This window comes from Frieseomelitta varia, unplaced genomic scaffold (assembly GCF_011392965.1).
Source record: "Frieseomelitta varia isolate USP_RPSP 00005682 unplaced genomic scaffold, Fvar_1.2 scaffold_987, whole genome shotgun sequence".
In the NCBI taxonomy this organism is placed as follows: domain Eukaryota; kingdom Metazoa; phylum Arthropoda; class Insecta; order Hymenoptera; family Apidae; genus Frieseomelitta; species Frieseomelitta varia.
In genome coordinates, this window is record NW_025110797.1 from 297,354 (window position 1) to 313,799 (window position 16,446).

General features: G+C 46.2%; 1 protein-coding gene across 1 annotated transcript in view; it reads right to left on the bottom strand.

Annotated features, from left to right (window-relative positions):
* Positions 1–6,800, bottom strand: part of LOC122538369 (nesprin-2-like) — a 41,328-nt gene extending 34,528 nt beyond the window's left edge. The window contains exons 1-2 of the mRNA XM_043672375.1: positions 5,709–6,800; positions 3,157–3,408 (exon numbers count right to left, since the gene is read on the bottom strand). Of these exons, the coding sequence (XP_043528310.1) occupies positions 3,157–3,408; positions 5,709–5,985 (529 nt within the window). The 5' untranslated portion in view covers positions 5,986–6,800. The remainder of the gene's footprint in view (positions 1–3,156; positions 3,409–5,708) is intronic.
* Between the last annotated feature and the right edge of the window lie 9,646 nt (positions 6,801–16,446).

A 16,446-nucleotide genomic window follows, 5' to 3' on the forward strand; every position in this document is an offset into this window, starting at 1 on the left:
AAATTTACAGAGTCGACGCGTTTTAAATTTTCCCCGGCGAACTTCTGCCCGTTTCACCATCGCTTTTTCCCCTTCTTTTTCACCTCGCACCTCCCGCGCTCTTCCTTTTCCTTCTCGGATCGAAAAGAGGAATTTCCTTGTCCCTCAAGTATCGTGACTACCCGGAAAAGGTTTCCATCGATGCTCCGTCATAGAAATAAAGTGTGGTATTTTTTTAAAAGCAAATGGAAAAATGTTGTGCCACGTATTATGATGTTACATACTATGTACGTAGTCACATCTATAAGATGAATGTTCAACATTATATCCGTAATAAACAGTTTTCCATTCTTGAAAAGGTGAAAAATGAGAGTCGAACGCTCGGTCACGCAAATTTTCAATTCAAGTCGAAGTAAGAAAATAAATTGAAATTTACGTTTCCCTTCTCCGACACTTAAAGAGGGAGTAAGTCGACAATAACTAAAACGAGGAACGCGCGTAAAGCGCGTAACATCGCGTGTTTTCAAGAAACAACGTCCATTCAAGAATTCCCTCGATTACGTAACGCCTAATCCCTTGCGTTGCCCTTTCTCCCTCGGGAACCCGAGCGTCAATGGAAGCCCACGCTGAAACTCGGCAACACACTGCCCGGTGTGTTGTCGTTCTTCATGCACAAGCATCGTTAACGACGCGCCTGCAAACGTCCCGCTGGAAAATGGAAAAAATGTCATCTAGATGCAAATGGCGGGGGCCAGATTACGGCGCGGAAGGGGAGAAAAATGCGCAGACGGTTCGATGTACTCGGCGACGCTGTGTTTGCTATCTCGTTACCGTGCCTGACAGTGATAAACTCGCCGGTGTACGCGGCGTACGCGAAGGCAGCAAGGTCACGCGAGGGGGTGGCCGCTGCTCTCGCACGCAGCCGTGGCCTGCACGGAGTCACGATGCCCTCGCCGCGATTCTACGCACGGACACCCGCCAACCACCCACCAACCCACCCGCTCCGCGCAACCCCTTCTCATTCAAACCCGTGAAACGCCGGTGTAGATAGTTTTTGCGGAATGCGACCGAACAATGGCCATGAATGACACCGGAATAAACGGTGTTCTCAAACGTTCATCGCTGTGTTACGTGCGCGCCTTTGAATCGACCGCTTTCTCTCCTGTGTTTCTCGCCGCCCCCTCGCAGCAGTCCATCCTCGCATCCTTCTCTCTCTCTCTCTCTCTCTCTCTCTCTCGCGAAGCTGTTGTTCGGAACCGTTACCGCGTGATCTTTCAAGATGAAGCTTGTATTCTGTAGTGTACACTTGGTGTGCGGTTTGTTAGAGTCGACAATGGCTTTTGTAGTTATATCGAGCTGTTGACGTAAAATGGATGGTTGCCCGCTTCGCATCGTCGACGACGAGATAAAAGTTTTATCGTTAATGACGTAATTTCGGAGAGAGGAATCGAACGTTCGTAAAGTTTCGCGGGTATCTTGCGAAATATCGGATAAGTGCTTCCCGGATGAAGACGCAAGGCGAGGCGAATTTCCTTGAATTTCCTATGCCATTGATACTTGCGATGTAATTACTGTAAAAGGTCGGCTGATAAATTTTTTTTTATTATATATAAGCGGCAAATAAACAAAAGGAAACGAAAGAAAAGAAAGAGACAAAGATAAATAGAAATCGCTACCATCTGAAAATATCAAAACGTCGGTATATCCGTTCGTTTTCTCAATTAACCCGGGCACTTTTCCTAATCCTCGCTTCCCCTTCGGGGATTCAGCTGAAAGTTTTGTTAGCGCAAATAACGAAGTCTAGATTTCAGCCGAAAGACGCGATTAATTATTCGACGCTCGATCGAAACTTTCGGCTTCGCTCCGAAGGTTTGACGAGCTCGCAGATTTCACAGTCGCGCCACGCCCGGATTCGTTAACATTTCATTTAATCCTCCCGCGCTGCGTCCGCGCTACATTCACAGTCCATTATGGACGCGAGCGAGTGAAATTAACGTTCATCAACAATTTAAAGCATCCACCGACCTTTATCGTTTTAAACGCCGTGTAGGAGAATTTTTTCTTTTTTTTTTTTTCAAATTGCACGAATCCGCGAATTTTATTTCCACGTATTTCGCCGGTCGCGATCGTTCCGAAACACGAACGCGACATTTTTCAAGACGACGACGACGACGACGACGACAACGAGGACTCAAAGAAAAAAAGATTCTCAGCCATCCGGGATAGGAAAAGCATTTCCTTGCTCTTATTTAAGGATTCAAAGGCAGTTTCGAAACGCGAAATGCGATGAATATTTCAGGGGATTGGGAGAGAGCGGCAGCTATTAAATTGTACACGCGATTCGCTCAAAGTCTGGCGAACACTTCCTTTGACAAGCAGCTCGACTCTGCTACGTAGCCGATATGTTTCTAGTTCACGTTACAAAGTTGCACGGTGAAATTACGCTCGCGCTTCTCGACGCTCGAGAAGGTTGGTCGGAAAAGAACTCGCGGAGGATCAGGGGTGAAAGGTCAGCATCTGGCGGTATTACAGCTATTTCCGCGAATAGATTGCCGAGTGATACATCGAACTCGGTGTTTTCGTCCGTGAAATTTCGCTGTTTGATTTCGACTCGCGAACAGCGTATAGGTAATCAAACTACGCAAACAGACAATGGTACAAACATCGCGCAAACAAATAGCGCAAGTCATACAGCGTTCTCCAACTTGTGTTATACCTGTTTCGCGAAGACAAATATCGAAGAGCAGCCGAATGTGAAAACACGGGGTATTAAGTTAAACTTAAAGCATACATTCGTGCGCACGACATCCGCCCATACAGTAGAGTAACAATAATTCCTTCAATTATGTAACCTCGAACACTTCATAGGATTCGTACCGGTAGATAGTTAATGGTAATCGAATGATCACAGATCCCTATTATTTCGTACTGTGAAATAGCGACAGGACGCGAATCTCTAAAATTCATATGTAACAAATTCACATTTATCCCAGGCAATCTCGGTTCGTAATCGAACTAGATCGTCACGTGTATCCACATCATGCCGATCGTGCCAAATCTCTCAACGTTTCTCTGTTCGATCAACAGATTCAGAAACACTCGAAGCAAAAAAAAAAAAAAGGGAATAGGTAATTTCGTCGTGATTTGCATGCTGGCGGTCGCGTGACCAAGACCTACCCTGATGGGGACTGTAGTCCGATCGTCGACGAGCTCGAGCGTCCGGAGATCCTGAGGGACCCTCCGGCAGAGGCGAGACGACGTCCGACGAGCCTCGCCTCGACCCAACGCCGGACGAGTGTTCCGAGTCCCTGCGATGCCTGGCCACATGGGGCGAATCCTGCGGGGTTCCGTGACCGGAACTCATTGGCGTTCTCAGCGGAGAACCGTGCGAGGAATACGGAGAGCCGGGAGGCTGTATCTTCTCGACGCCTTCAACCGAATATTCGCGTGAACGATTGACCACCGTGCGACTGGCGAGCACCGCTTGATCGCCGATCGCAAAGACCGCCGGAGAAACGGGACGAACACGGATGATTTCGAAGAATCGATCGTATACCGAGCTTTCAATCGACGAAGTCTCGGTCGGTCTCGCGTTTCGGACTTCGCTCGTGTTTTTTCTACGTCAGAGGTACGATCTTTCGCGAGCTGCGTGATTAAAAAACTGATACGTGCAGCGAGTAGAAAATTTATGCTTTTGGGAGAAAAATCGAAAGCAACAAGACGTCGTGTCTGCATTTTTTTTCTTTTCTTTTCTTTCTTTTTGTTTTAAATAGTTCGAGGCAATTCTACGATATCGCTGCAAATATTGGAAATCTTTGGAAAGAGGTAGAAATCACACGAATCGAAATCTGGTCAATAAGACGAACGTTCGAAGTACAGCGATGTTTTCATTGGTAAGGAACTACTTCACAGTGTCCGCTCGTCTACTTCTACCGATTTCGAGTGAAGCGATCGAGACGAAAATGCATCCACGTGCATTTGCTAAATTTGTTCCAATCCATTTTCCAATATAATGCCGAGTTGGGTGAAAATTTTATACAATTTATATATCGTCCATCTATGAATTTTGCATCGGCGGAGTTGCATCCGCTATTTCACTTTTTCGTTAAAACGAGGCGAATTGATTGGAAATCGAGTGGCTAGAATTTGCAAACAGAATACGAGACAACGAAGGGACAGGCAGGTTCAAACGTGAGACCTCTCGTACGTGGCCACGGCGACTCGATAACCGGCGCATCGCTACGAAGCTAATGGCGAAGCTTGGCTTTCATATCAACGGGAAAAATAAAAAAATTAAAAAACAAAAAAAAAAGGAGCTGCAATTTCATTTCCCTGCCCCGAGCGTGTTGCCGCGCTGACTTTTAGAATAATTGAAACCGACCGAAACGCGTGTAACGCTGAGTAAGCTTTGAGGTGATCCCTTTCAGTCGAGATTGCCTCTATGACCCCGTGATCTCCGCTATATTTTTTATTTTTCTCTTTCCCCTTTCCTCCCCCCCCCCTTTTTTTGCAAATATGCTTCAACCACAAAAAAATAGTCAGCCTAGTCGAAACGATCAAGCGCTGACGTGTAATTTTCTTGTGGCTCCACTGCGCTCGACAGGGTTTTAATCAAAATCGAAACTGTTCGCTGTTTCTCGTTTTTTTTCTTTCTTTCCTTTCTTTTTTTCCATTTTTTATTTTTGTCCAGTGATTTTACGAAAGGATAGTTACAAAGTGAAACGTAAAAATGGAATGGTTTCCGGATGGAAATATTCGGCCATTTATTCAAAGACGATCCCCCCAAAATCGACGGACACGGTTTGTTTGGCGAGGTTTTAATCGCGGACAGGTCGAACGCGTCGTATTTCATCTGTACAACCGGTTCAATTACTCGACGCAACGTACACCGCGGGATCAATGAGCGTCCGATGACGAATTTCGCGGATATCGTGTGCCGCGGGAACTCCGATCAGTTCCTCCAATATCAAACAATCGTAAAACACACCGCATCGAAACGAGAACCTATGTACATCGAGACACTTTCTCCTCGTCGTGCTTGAGCAAACGCGTTGCAGGGTACAAGAAAGGTACGGTACGTGTAATTTCTCATGAAAATGCGAATCTACCGAGAGAGATTGGCGGAGTTCTCTTTAAGAACGGTCTGGAAAAGAAAGAAAACGAGGAAGAACGTAGAGAGGAAGAAATTTCCTTCGAGTTTCACCTCATTTTCCCCTCAAAGACGTCAGCGCGGCTCACGCTGCAATTTTATCCATTCCTCATACGTCTCCGCCGGCGTCTCCACTCTCGATAATTAGATTTCGTTCCTCGTACGACCGGCACCACCGGCAAAACGAATCGATCCGTATCACCAAGTCAGCGCTGAACACGACTCGGTTCGTTCCGAGTGCAACTCAAACAGTGTTCGAAAATACGTCGATGATTCGCCGGGAAGTGGAGAGAGGAAAGAGAAAGGAAACGGAATGAGAGAGGGAGAGAGAAGAATGGACAAAAGAGTAAGAACAAAAGAGAGATCACTTCGTACGAGACAGTCGGACGATCGATTCTCCGCTTGAATTGTAAAACGGAACGGTAAGTCTAATAATTAATGATGATACGAAGTAGCAAAGTGTCGCGATCAAACACGATCGAGTCGTAGAACGAAGCGTGTCTTATCATTCGATATCGATTGACCGGCGATCTTTCTTCGCGGCAAGGTTTTCGCGGTTTCGAGGCGACCGGCTTGATACCTTGGTGCACGACCGGCGAGTGATGAGAAATTCCGGACAGGACCGACTGGTGTGTAGGCGGAGAATGAACGAGACCGGCTGGGCCAAGTGGGTTGACGAACCCGTGGATCGGATTCCCGTGCATGGGATTGCCGTGGATAGAGCGCGATGGTACCATTCCAGGCAAAGGTATCCCCCTGGTTTGTACCTCGTGAGAGGATGGGATGGACGTGTTCGTGGCCGGATGACCAGGAACCGGGCTGCCAGTATGTATAGAGCCTCTCCGGTGCTGCGACATAATTGGAATTCGATGACTGCGACGAGGACGAGGACACGACCAATAACTACTCCAGCCAAACTGAAGGGTGGTGGACCTTAATGTCCGCAGAAGATCCACGACATTTGTACGATCGAATCCAGTGATTGAGCTCGTGGTACTTGCTCTTCTTCGTGCACGATATCGAGCAAAGCTTTCCGCGATCGAGCGACTCGTCCAGCCGTTTCAACGCTCGAACGCCGGTTCCACCATTGATTTGTAGGGTCTTTGCAACTACACGCAAGCTCCGTGCGAGTCTATTAAAAATCGTATCGTCGAAGATAATCCCACCAATAGGGGATAGTATCGGGAAATTGGTCGTGATCGTTAGAGAAACGTAGCGATTCCTGTGATGATTTGATCCCTTAGAACGACGACTGACAACGCGATTCAGAGGTAGCTCATTGAGAGGTACAGGCCAGCTTCCGTGTACCACGATTATCGCGCATCCATCCGCAAGAATAATTGACGCGGTACTGCCTGCAGGATGATGGTCCCTGGTGTGACGCGAATTTCACGCAGCCTGCATGCGGAGATTTATCGCGAAGCGTTCACAAACCCTCGCAGAGTGGATCATACATGGACTAAAAAGTGGAGCATATATCTTGCCCGCTGTTGGATCAGGTTGGTATAAAAACTTGCGTAAAAATCGATATTACTGATATGTGTCGAGTAAATTTCCTGCTCGGCGAACGAACAGAAAGGAGAACGAGCAGCGTACAACGATAATCTCCGATTATTCTTGCCTCTTCCGTTCGACTTTCAGCGAACTAGAAACAAGGTACCCAGCTTATCAATATTCGACGCGGAAAACTCGCGTGCAACTTCTTTGAGTATCTCTTCAAAATACACCGGCCATTCTCTCCTCTCTGTGGAACTACGCTAAGCTTTCTTTCGAAGCTGTTTGCCGGGGCGTCGAGTGGTCTCTGAAAAAACCCACCACCGTTTGCGATCGTTCAACGCCGCGAGAGCCTTTCGTTCCCTGGAGTCTTTGCAGACAGACACGTGACTCGGGACAAAAATCTTCACTCTACGCGTCAAACGGACCGAATTACTCTTTAACTCGACGGAATTCGTAACCGTGTCGCGACTCGCTTTGTGCATCAATTATTAACGAAAACAGCGCACGCGTTTTAGAGTTGGCACGTGTCGACACTTCTCTCTCCCTCTCTTTCTGCGTGTGTATGTGCCTCTCGGCGTCGATTGTTCTGGTCCCGAGTGCAAATGCACTTCAATTCCGTGGAACGTTTCGTTACTATCTCTACGTGCGAGGGCCAAGCCAGCCTCCTCGCCGAGTCGGAAAAGTTTCCCTTATCACTGATGCTGTTCGTTTATCCGACGATCAACTCGCCCCGATTAACACCGGAACGGAAACTTTCTTCACAGCCGTGGTTCCGCTGGTCGCCGTGACCTTGCTACTTTCGACTTGTTGATTTAAGACACTTGTTGGTTTGCACGTCGTTATCACGGTCACTGGCTGATATGTGTTTCGACAAGGTCCGTCAATAGCAAAACTTGCTGTACGTTTGAAAAGAATCGACCAACACGATACAGGACAGATGCGAGGACGAAGGATATCGCACTAGCGCACATCGATCGATGAACACGCAAGTAATCCACCTTCCCTTCTCAGCGATTCGAGCACTCGCACCAAAAAAAAGGTGATGACGTTTTCGAAGAAAGTCAAACGAAGCAAACTCGCGAAACGAGAAACGACGGTGCTAGATTATCCACAGGTGGAGTCATCGACACACGTCTTCCGATGAAGCGCACTTTTTACGCGACAAAGTCCACGTGTCGGGCGGCGCGACAAAAACCGAACTAGCGAGCCTGCTTTGCGTTTCCCACGTTACGGCTGGTGAACGCGTCGTTGCACCCCGCGTATTCCACGCGTTTTCACGCAGCCCGTTTGAAAACCAAGGGGAATGAATCGCCCGGATAACACCGTGTCACGGGCACGCGAGAATCGTACGCGAGTACTGGTGCAGGCCACGTGAAACGCACGATCGTCCTCAATCGACGAGACGAGCGTTCCTGTAGCTTCCGCGAGCACGTTTTTGGCGGCGGTTGCGAGAGCGTCGCGACGCCGTCAGCGTCGGGGTGAATCGTTCGTGTGCGACAGGGAGCGGCCGCGCGAACACTGGAACCAACCCATGCCTCCTCCACCACCGGCAACACAACCACCATCGACGATGCCGCACCCTCTCCTCCATCACCACCACTACCACCGCCGCCACCTCCACCACCGCCATCGCCACCACCACCACCACCACCACCGATGCCGCTACTACTACTACAACTACTACTACTACTAGTAGTACTACTACTACTGCTACCACCAACGTCGTTGTCCTTGTCACAGCTATGTTGCGCCACTACCACCCTCGCTCTCTCTCTCTCCCTCTCTCTCTCTATCCACTACCACCACCTTCTTCTACCATCACGCTATCACCGACCACCATCCTTACAACTACCATCAGTGGAGGACTCCACCATCGGCGCAACCGAGCACCGGATTCTCTCCCTTCAACCACTATCCATTGCCACCAGAGCAGCCTGGCGGCACCCCGTTTCTCTTGTGTAGGTGGAATAACCCCTCGTCTATCCCCTCGGCTACCGGTGCACCAGGTAGATACTCACGACGGTACTACTATTCATCCCCTTCTCTGCTTCTTCTTCTTCTACCGCTCTCCACCTTCGAACTCTGCCATCCTCCCTCCAATATACACACCGTCGTCGTCGTCGTCGTCTCCACTCCCTTTCTCTTTTACCTTCCCATCCGTTCCTACCCCTCCTGCCCCAACCAACAACCACCAAGGAACCTCTCTCTCTCTCTTTCTCTCTCGGTCTCTCTCGGTCTCTCTCGCTCTTCCACACTATTCCCATACTATCCGTGCCTCTTTCTTTTCGCTTTTCGCAGGGGCACGTCGAAAAGCTCGCGTGGCAGCCCGGTTGGCTGGTGCACGCGTCTCTCCTCTCTAGGGCAGCGTACGCGCGCGTACGATACACGCGAGCGAGCATACTCGCGCAGTCCTGCGCGCGTCCTACACACGAGCGCGTCAGGCGTGCGTAATTACTCGTCCGCGTCGTTGCACTCACGACGATACCAACCGCAACGACGACCACGACGACGACTGTATGTTAATGAACGCCAAGCTTACACCAGTTTCTCGCTCTCCGCCGACGCTGCCGCCGGTCGATAGACTTTCGTAAAGTAGTACCGCGTGCGAGTTACAATGTCTCTCGTCGTAACGAGCACGATCGACGGATACAACCGACGATCGCGCGGCCAACAGATACATATTTCGTACGATTTTCTCCTCACGATGCCAACCGTTAATTGTCGCGGTAAATACGAGCGGTTTCATCTCGGGGAATCCAGTTCCGCTCCTCTTTGTCGCTCGACAGTTTGCACATAGTTTAGTTTATCTGGCGATCGTCGAACGAAACGCGTACCACGTGACAGCTCGTTGAATTGAAAAACAAACGTGAGATTGGACACGCAGGTGAAAATTAATATACGTGTTTCTAATTGATTATCAGTTCTCAGGCACATCAGAAGATTAACAGAGACAAAGGTTAGATCGTTTTAATTTTTTTAATTTTATCGCTTTACGCTTTAGCGAGCATTGCACCAAGGAGCAAAAGCTGAGGCAATTAATTTTTTGATATAAAAACCAAGCAATTGGTATTTCACGTCGAGAACAAGTAATTATTAAAATACATTCTTCCTCTTTTGCTGTAATTAAAATTAGAATTTGCTGAGAAGTCATTTCAAGATGAAGGAGGAACGAAGAAACAATTAAAATATCGCCGTCGGTTGTATATTAAAACAATATCCCATCAAATTTAATCAATAAATTTTAGGACAGCTACATTTGCAAGGATTTCTTTATTAAATGTACGCCGGATTAATTTCCCTCTTTGGCTCGCTTCGTCGCCATCCTCGCCGCCTCGATGTAATCGAACATTTACACGGTGAACACGCGGAGTTAATACGGATAAACCAGCGGGCGAATTATCCGATACGTGAATTATCGCGGCGAAAGTTAATCAACGGCGAATTAAAGAAACGACCGCAAAGTGGCCGAACGTTGTATCGATGGTGGATCGGTATCGATAGAACGCGCGAACATACCTAATAATCCTGTACGCAAACTGCAATTAACGAGCAGAAAGTTCAATTCGCTCGGCGATCCACGCGGGGGCGCGCGATTAATCGTCGTAACCAGCCGGTCGGATATTAAATTCCACGGGCAACTGGGCGACAAAAGTAACTGTTGCGTGTGTGTGTGTGTGTGTGTGTGTGTGTGTGTGTGTGTGTGGGCGCGAGAGCAAACTCGGAAGGAGAAAAACAGAAAAGGAGAAAAAAAAAGAAAGGAAATGAACGAAAAGAGGGTGGAAGGTGGGAAAAATGGAGCACGCGTGACTATCGATTGACGGAGAAACGCGGATAGCAGGTTGAAAAAGCGCCATTTCGCGGTTGTCGAAGCTGATTTCCGCGGGCAATCGGGAAACGCTGCGATCCGTTCGACGATCTGCTCGCCTTTCCCATCGGCAGACGCTGGTAAAGTCCCAACAAGGAGAAAAAGAACGACGACGACGACGATTATGACGACGACGACGATGATGATGGTATTCCTTTTGATAATATCCTTTTACGGAATAGCGCTGGAATATTTCGACCTGGAGAGGCGAGGTTACGGCGAATCGATCGACTGTTAGTCGCACGCATTAGTCTCAAAAAAAAAACCGCACGCGATGGTTATCAAGCAAAGTTCGATAGGTTTCAACTATCTCAATTCGATGACCATTGACTTTTTCTATGATAACCATATATAAAATCGGAAAAGTTCCACGAGATTACACTGAAACGTTGGATCTCCTGAATAGGCGATTTATTCCGGAAATTTTATTTTATTCAGTTGGAATTTGAATAAGTAATTCAAACGTTTTTTTTTTTTTTTATTATTTATTACACTCGGCCGTGGTATTTTTTGTAAAAAGTTACTCGTAACTATCCTGTTATCGGACTAATCAACAAAAAAATAATTGCGTTTTCGATGTGTGTCTTAACTAACTTGATTTTAAACCGCAGATTCATTACGTGATCTGACATCTGAGTATATAAGCTTGTTTTGGAGAAAGAAAAGGCATGAAAATGGAAAGTAAAAAACAAACGCTTTGCTGCACTACTTCTGAAAAGGGGAAAAAGACGCTGCAGCTCATAAAAAAAATTATCTGGCGTGTATTGCGAAGAGGACTTGAAAACTGCGCCGGTGTCAGAATCGGTTTGGTAAATTTCAATGCTGATGAGGACATCAAATCGTGCGTGGAACTGTGTTTTTATCGAAAAAGATGAGAACTATTTTGAAACTGCACGAAAGGTGGCAAAAGGTACTCGAACAAAATGCTCAATATGTACATTAATGAAATTTTTGTTTGTTCAAAAATTTATTCGCACACGAAAAAACCGCAGTTACTTTTTGGCCAACCTAGCATTTTCTGCTACCATACCAGCTTCTCAAATTTATCGATTATATTTGAAATGTTTCCCATTCATATCACTGCACGTTTCAAATTGAAGTCCTCCTGTCGCGCTTCGCGCTTTAATTGACAATATAGAATAACGCCCCCGACATCTCCGCTGCTTTCCAATGCAACGATTCACAAAGTGTCGTCGCGTATCAAAGAACTCGATAAGTACACACACGCTGGCAATTTCTCTTATCCCATTGTTGCAACGTGATTTACGCGTTCCCGTGTGCCGCGAGCGCAGTAGTTTCATTGAAAGGAGCACAAACGGAACGGAATGAGCGTCGATCGAATTCCCTGCTGCCGTCTCCTGTCCAAAGTAACGGAGTCGCCCGCTTACATGAAATATACGGCCAAGCAATATTTTAAGATCTCCCGGTGTAATAATACCGTCGTACTTTCCAGGGCGTTACAGCTGCTACGGCGAACAACCATAAAAATTCAACGAACGAGATCGTTCGCCGCTGGTGTGGAACCGTGGCGGCTATGGAGGAAGTTTAAGCACCGCGCCTATACGTAATCTACCCTTATCTTCGCCAGCAGATTCGAGAACACTCTTATTCCGCAAAATGGCTTTCCTCTAAATCGTACGGGCAGTCGACCAGGATGCACGCTCACGGTAATCTCGCCTACGATACTGATTTGTCGTTTGTCCATGCACGAACTCTCGCCTCGTTCTTTCTGTGCCTGTAGATTTTGGAATTTTGTCACGCGTAACTAGAGAGTAGCAAGTTTTGTTAAGAATTTACTGAATTGCCGAGAGCTGATTAATGGATGCTGGAAATTATATGGTGTCCACTACAAGAATAGAAAAAGAACGCTGTAATACCGTCAATTACACGATATTACAATAGCTGTTAACACCGCGAAACAGTCTGAGAATCAGACGTTTCTGCGAGCAACAAAAGTGCAGTAATCTCGCATTGAAAAATAACGAAAAATCCAAGAGATCGGCGTTAATTGTAAGACTGAAAAACCTTCACTCTGTTGTTTACAGCGTTAATTCACGCCAAGGCGCGCGATCGCGAAGGCGCTTTCTCTTCGCTCGAACACCATCTTCGCGATTAAAAACGAAGAAGAAAAAGAAGCTGGACGAAGGGAGACGAACGAGGATGGAAAACGGGCGAGGAAGAGTAGAAGGATCGTTACAGCGATTGGATTACCGTTACGAGGCGATCCATCCCCCGGAATATTAAGCAAAAGATTACAAGTTTTAAAAGTTGTAGCAACTCTCGGAGGAGTTTCACGGCGTAAAGGTGCAAGTTTCCGCGACGCTTGCGCGTGCAAGCACGGTAAAAGGGCCAGCAAAGAGCCCCTCAGGTTCATCGATAATCGCATCAGCGATCTCAGTGAGCGCAGCGTATTTTCGCCGATCGGATGGGAATTTGATAAGAGAGGATTCTCGATCGAGCAGGTTGGACATGCCGACCGATAGATCCGATACTCGGTGGCTCATTTGTCCAAGAGAAAATCGTTAGCGTTATTGGAATTTTCCAAGTTTTGGCAGAATGATCTCTCTCTCTCTCTCTCTCTCTCTCTCACACAGACACACACAAACAGTCTGTCTAACTCTCGACCTTCGGTTCGCTCGTAAAACTCATAACCGAGACATTCTCGTTCCTTAACCCTCCATTCTCTCCTCCTCGCGGGATCGTTTCTAACCCTACGTGAAGAGAAACTTTAATAACTCGCGCTCCCTTGAAATTCTTTTCTCGCCTTTAATGAACGTCCAACCGGAAGGAGGAAATCTGGCTGGACGAAGACACACGCGCTCGTTAGCATTCGATTTGTTCCCGGTTCGAACGTCAGAAACGTCGGCTGGAAATGTAACGCTTCAACGTAAGTAGAATCCGAATGGAGAAATAGAACGGGACGTTCGTAGTTATTAACGTACGTGGCACCACGAATGGTGCATACTCGAATTCATTGCCTTACACTCAACTTGAATAATTACCATCTATATTAACTCCCCGAAACTGACACTTTGAGCGAGCGAATACTAACAGAATTCACCTACCCCGATTTCCCTTTCCCGTTGCTTCTTAAGGATCCTCTTCTAATCGCGGATAATCCGTCCGACATCCCTCTTGAAAATTTTACGTTCAACCGTGCAGACGGACCGCGATCTCGTGCCTCTGCAACCCTTATTTCTCAATGCTGGTTGCTTTTAAGAGCGGGTTCTATATTTTCGTCTTCTACGTCTGATCTTCACGTTTCTGCGGAGATTCTTTACGCTCCCAAAAAAAAAAACTTTGGGACTTTGACCTACGATTTAGACCTTTGATTCTCTCCGCCACGTTAGGACAATAAACAACTGGAAATCGTGGAACACACTAATCTCCATATCGGAGAATGCAAAATGCAAAGTTTAAAATTTTAATGATCAAACACAAGCTATTACGACCATCTGTAACTTGACGATTACTCGTAAAAATATTCTAAAGATTGAAATTATGTTTCTTTTTCTGTTAAAAGTATCGTCTTTAACATTGCATTCGAATAAAAATTCTGAGAATCGCGATCGATCGGATCACGCCAGCACAACGCTGCCGCGCATTTTCCAACACATAGAGGAGCAAATGGATCAAACAAACGAGCGATTACGCTCTAAGCAAGCAAGATAATCGAGCGTCGAACGAGCCGACCACTTTTCACGCGCCACCAATTCGATCGACTGGGTCGATCAACGTCGCTTACCTATGTTTTACGCGTGTAAACGCACTGTAATAAATTCCGCTTTACGCAGAGGGCGCGCGTTATATTGTAATTTCCCCGCAAATGCGGTGTCGGCTTTGAAAATCCGGCGGGGACACACATTCTCTCTCTCTCTCTCTCTCTCTCTCTCTCTTTTACACTCGTACGCGTCGGTGGTACGAATAATCGAATTTTCTATGGTTTTCAGCCGCGTTCGCACTCGCCGGAAGTGCGAATCGCGATATATCCTGCTGATGATGGTATTGTTCGTGTTTTGCCAGCAACGAAGACCGCGCAGGCCAGGCAGATGCGCGAATTATAAAATATGAGACGTCCGAGACGCGAAGCGAATCACGATCGACCATTGGGTAGAGGAAGAGAAAAAAATCGTCGAGCATCATTAATAACGAACGCCACGGACGCGTTTGCATTTCAATTCTAACGTGAAACGCGCATTAAACAGTCGACAAGCGCCGAGAGAGAAAACAACACGGGACAGGAGTAGCATAAAGCGCCGAAACGCGTGAAATTGCACTTGCTGCCGCCGACAGAGAGACCGAAGGGGGTCTATATCGTTTTCAAACTGGAGTTGCTGTTTGCAAGCGCAACTGGAAAAGAGATAATCTCTGGAAGAAGAAAGTCATCTTTACGCTAATACATTCGATATTAGTTGTTGGAAGATATGGAGCGAAACGAATGAACGAAGAGAGGCAAAACGGTTCGATTAATGGAATATTTTGTGAAATACAATTTTACATTATGTATTGGATTCGATACACTGTGCTAAATGCTTCCTAACGCTTCTTTTGTAGGACTTTTTTCTTTTGCGCTTCAAACTATTGAAGTCCGTTTCTAAATGCCAATGTGACGTTTCGGTTTCTAGAAAAATTACTTTCACGACATGTGTATCTTTTCGTCGCTCATCAATTTTATATCTCAAACACAATCTTGCATACCGTATTTTAGTAAACTCTTTTCGCAATTATGAAAGTCACGTCGAACATGTGACGATAATTTGGTACATACAACTGTTAGTAAATATTCTGAACAGAACGGCTATTAAGATATTCAGATACGAGAGAGAGTAAAGAAAAGAGCTGAACAATTTTGATAATAAAGAAGAATTTGTCGAATCGTGTTTAGAAGCGTCCGTAGAATCTGTAGAAAGATAGAAGAAACGAGGACCCGCAATTTCTGAGCCATCCCTTTGGAGAAGTTGTTGTTTTCGCACGAATTAAACGTCCATTACACTTAATGCTTCTGTTTCGCCACGAAACTCATTACGAGCAATTCAGGCGAGTCTTTTTCCAATCAACGTGCATTTATTTCGCAGGTATTTCAATCCCCTTGGCTCGCGTCCCGAGTCGCTGCCCGACTTTAGGGTCGTTCGCTGGAGGAAAGGAATTATCCTCCTTTGAATTTGTCTACTTTCATCGTTAGTCTTATTCCACGGGGAACAAAGGACAACGAGCAAAGAAGCTCTCTAAGAGGACTACCGGCTTTTTTATACCGGTCTGATGTTCTTCTGCCTTTGAATCCGCCACAAAGAGTGTTTATCAGGTGCAGACCTTTATCAATGCAATTAAGGAAGATTAGCAAAATTACGTCGTAAAGTATGAGAAACGAACAAGACCAAGAAGATTGATAAAAATATTAAAAATTGGAGAGAGAGAGAGAGAGAGAGAAAAGAAAGATATTCAATTTAGAATCAAATCAATTGGTTTTCGAATTTTACTATCAATCTCCCTGACGAAATAAAATCAAATACCTTCGACTTTACAACTCGGAATCAAATTACGAGACTACTTGACGATTAATCGTCGAGATCTAGATTGCTTGCGGATACTTTGTTTCGTCTTTTCTACACTTCGTTACTTCTCGTTCCAGAAAACATGTGGGAGATGCAGCGTGTAATGTGATTTATGACAGCTTGAGGAGGAACGACTCTACCACGTTCTACCTGAACAATAATGGAACATTCAACGAGCAGGTTGTTCGTACGAACCAATCTCCATAATAAGAACAAGTTGCAATCGTCGTATGTACGTGGACTGAGAAGCAATAGGTAGAATGTATACGAGTTTATATAGCAACTGCGTGCGAATGTGGAATAATATAATGGTGTTCATTCACGTACGTGTTACGTATTCCAATAATGTTAAACATTAAAATAGACATCATCCTGTGGTAGTGAAATTTGGATATACTGAGAAT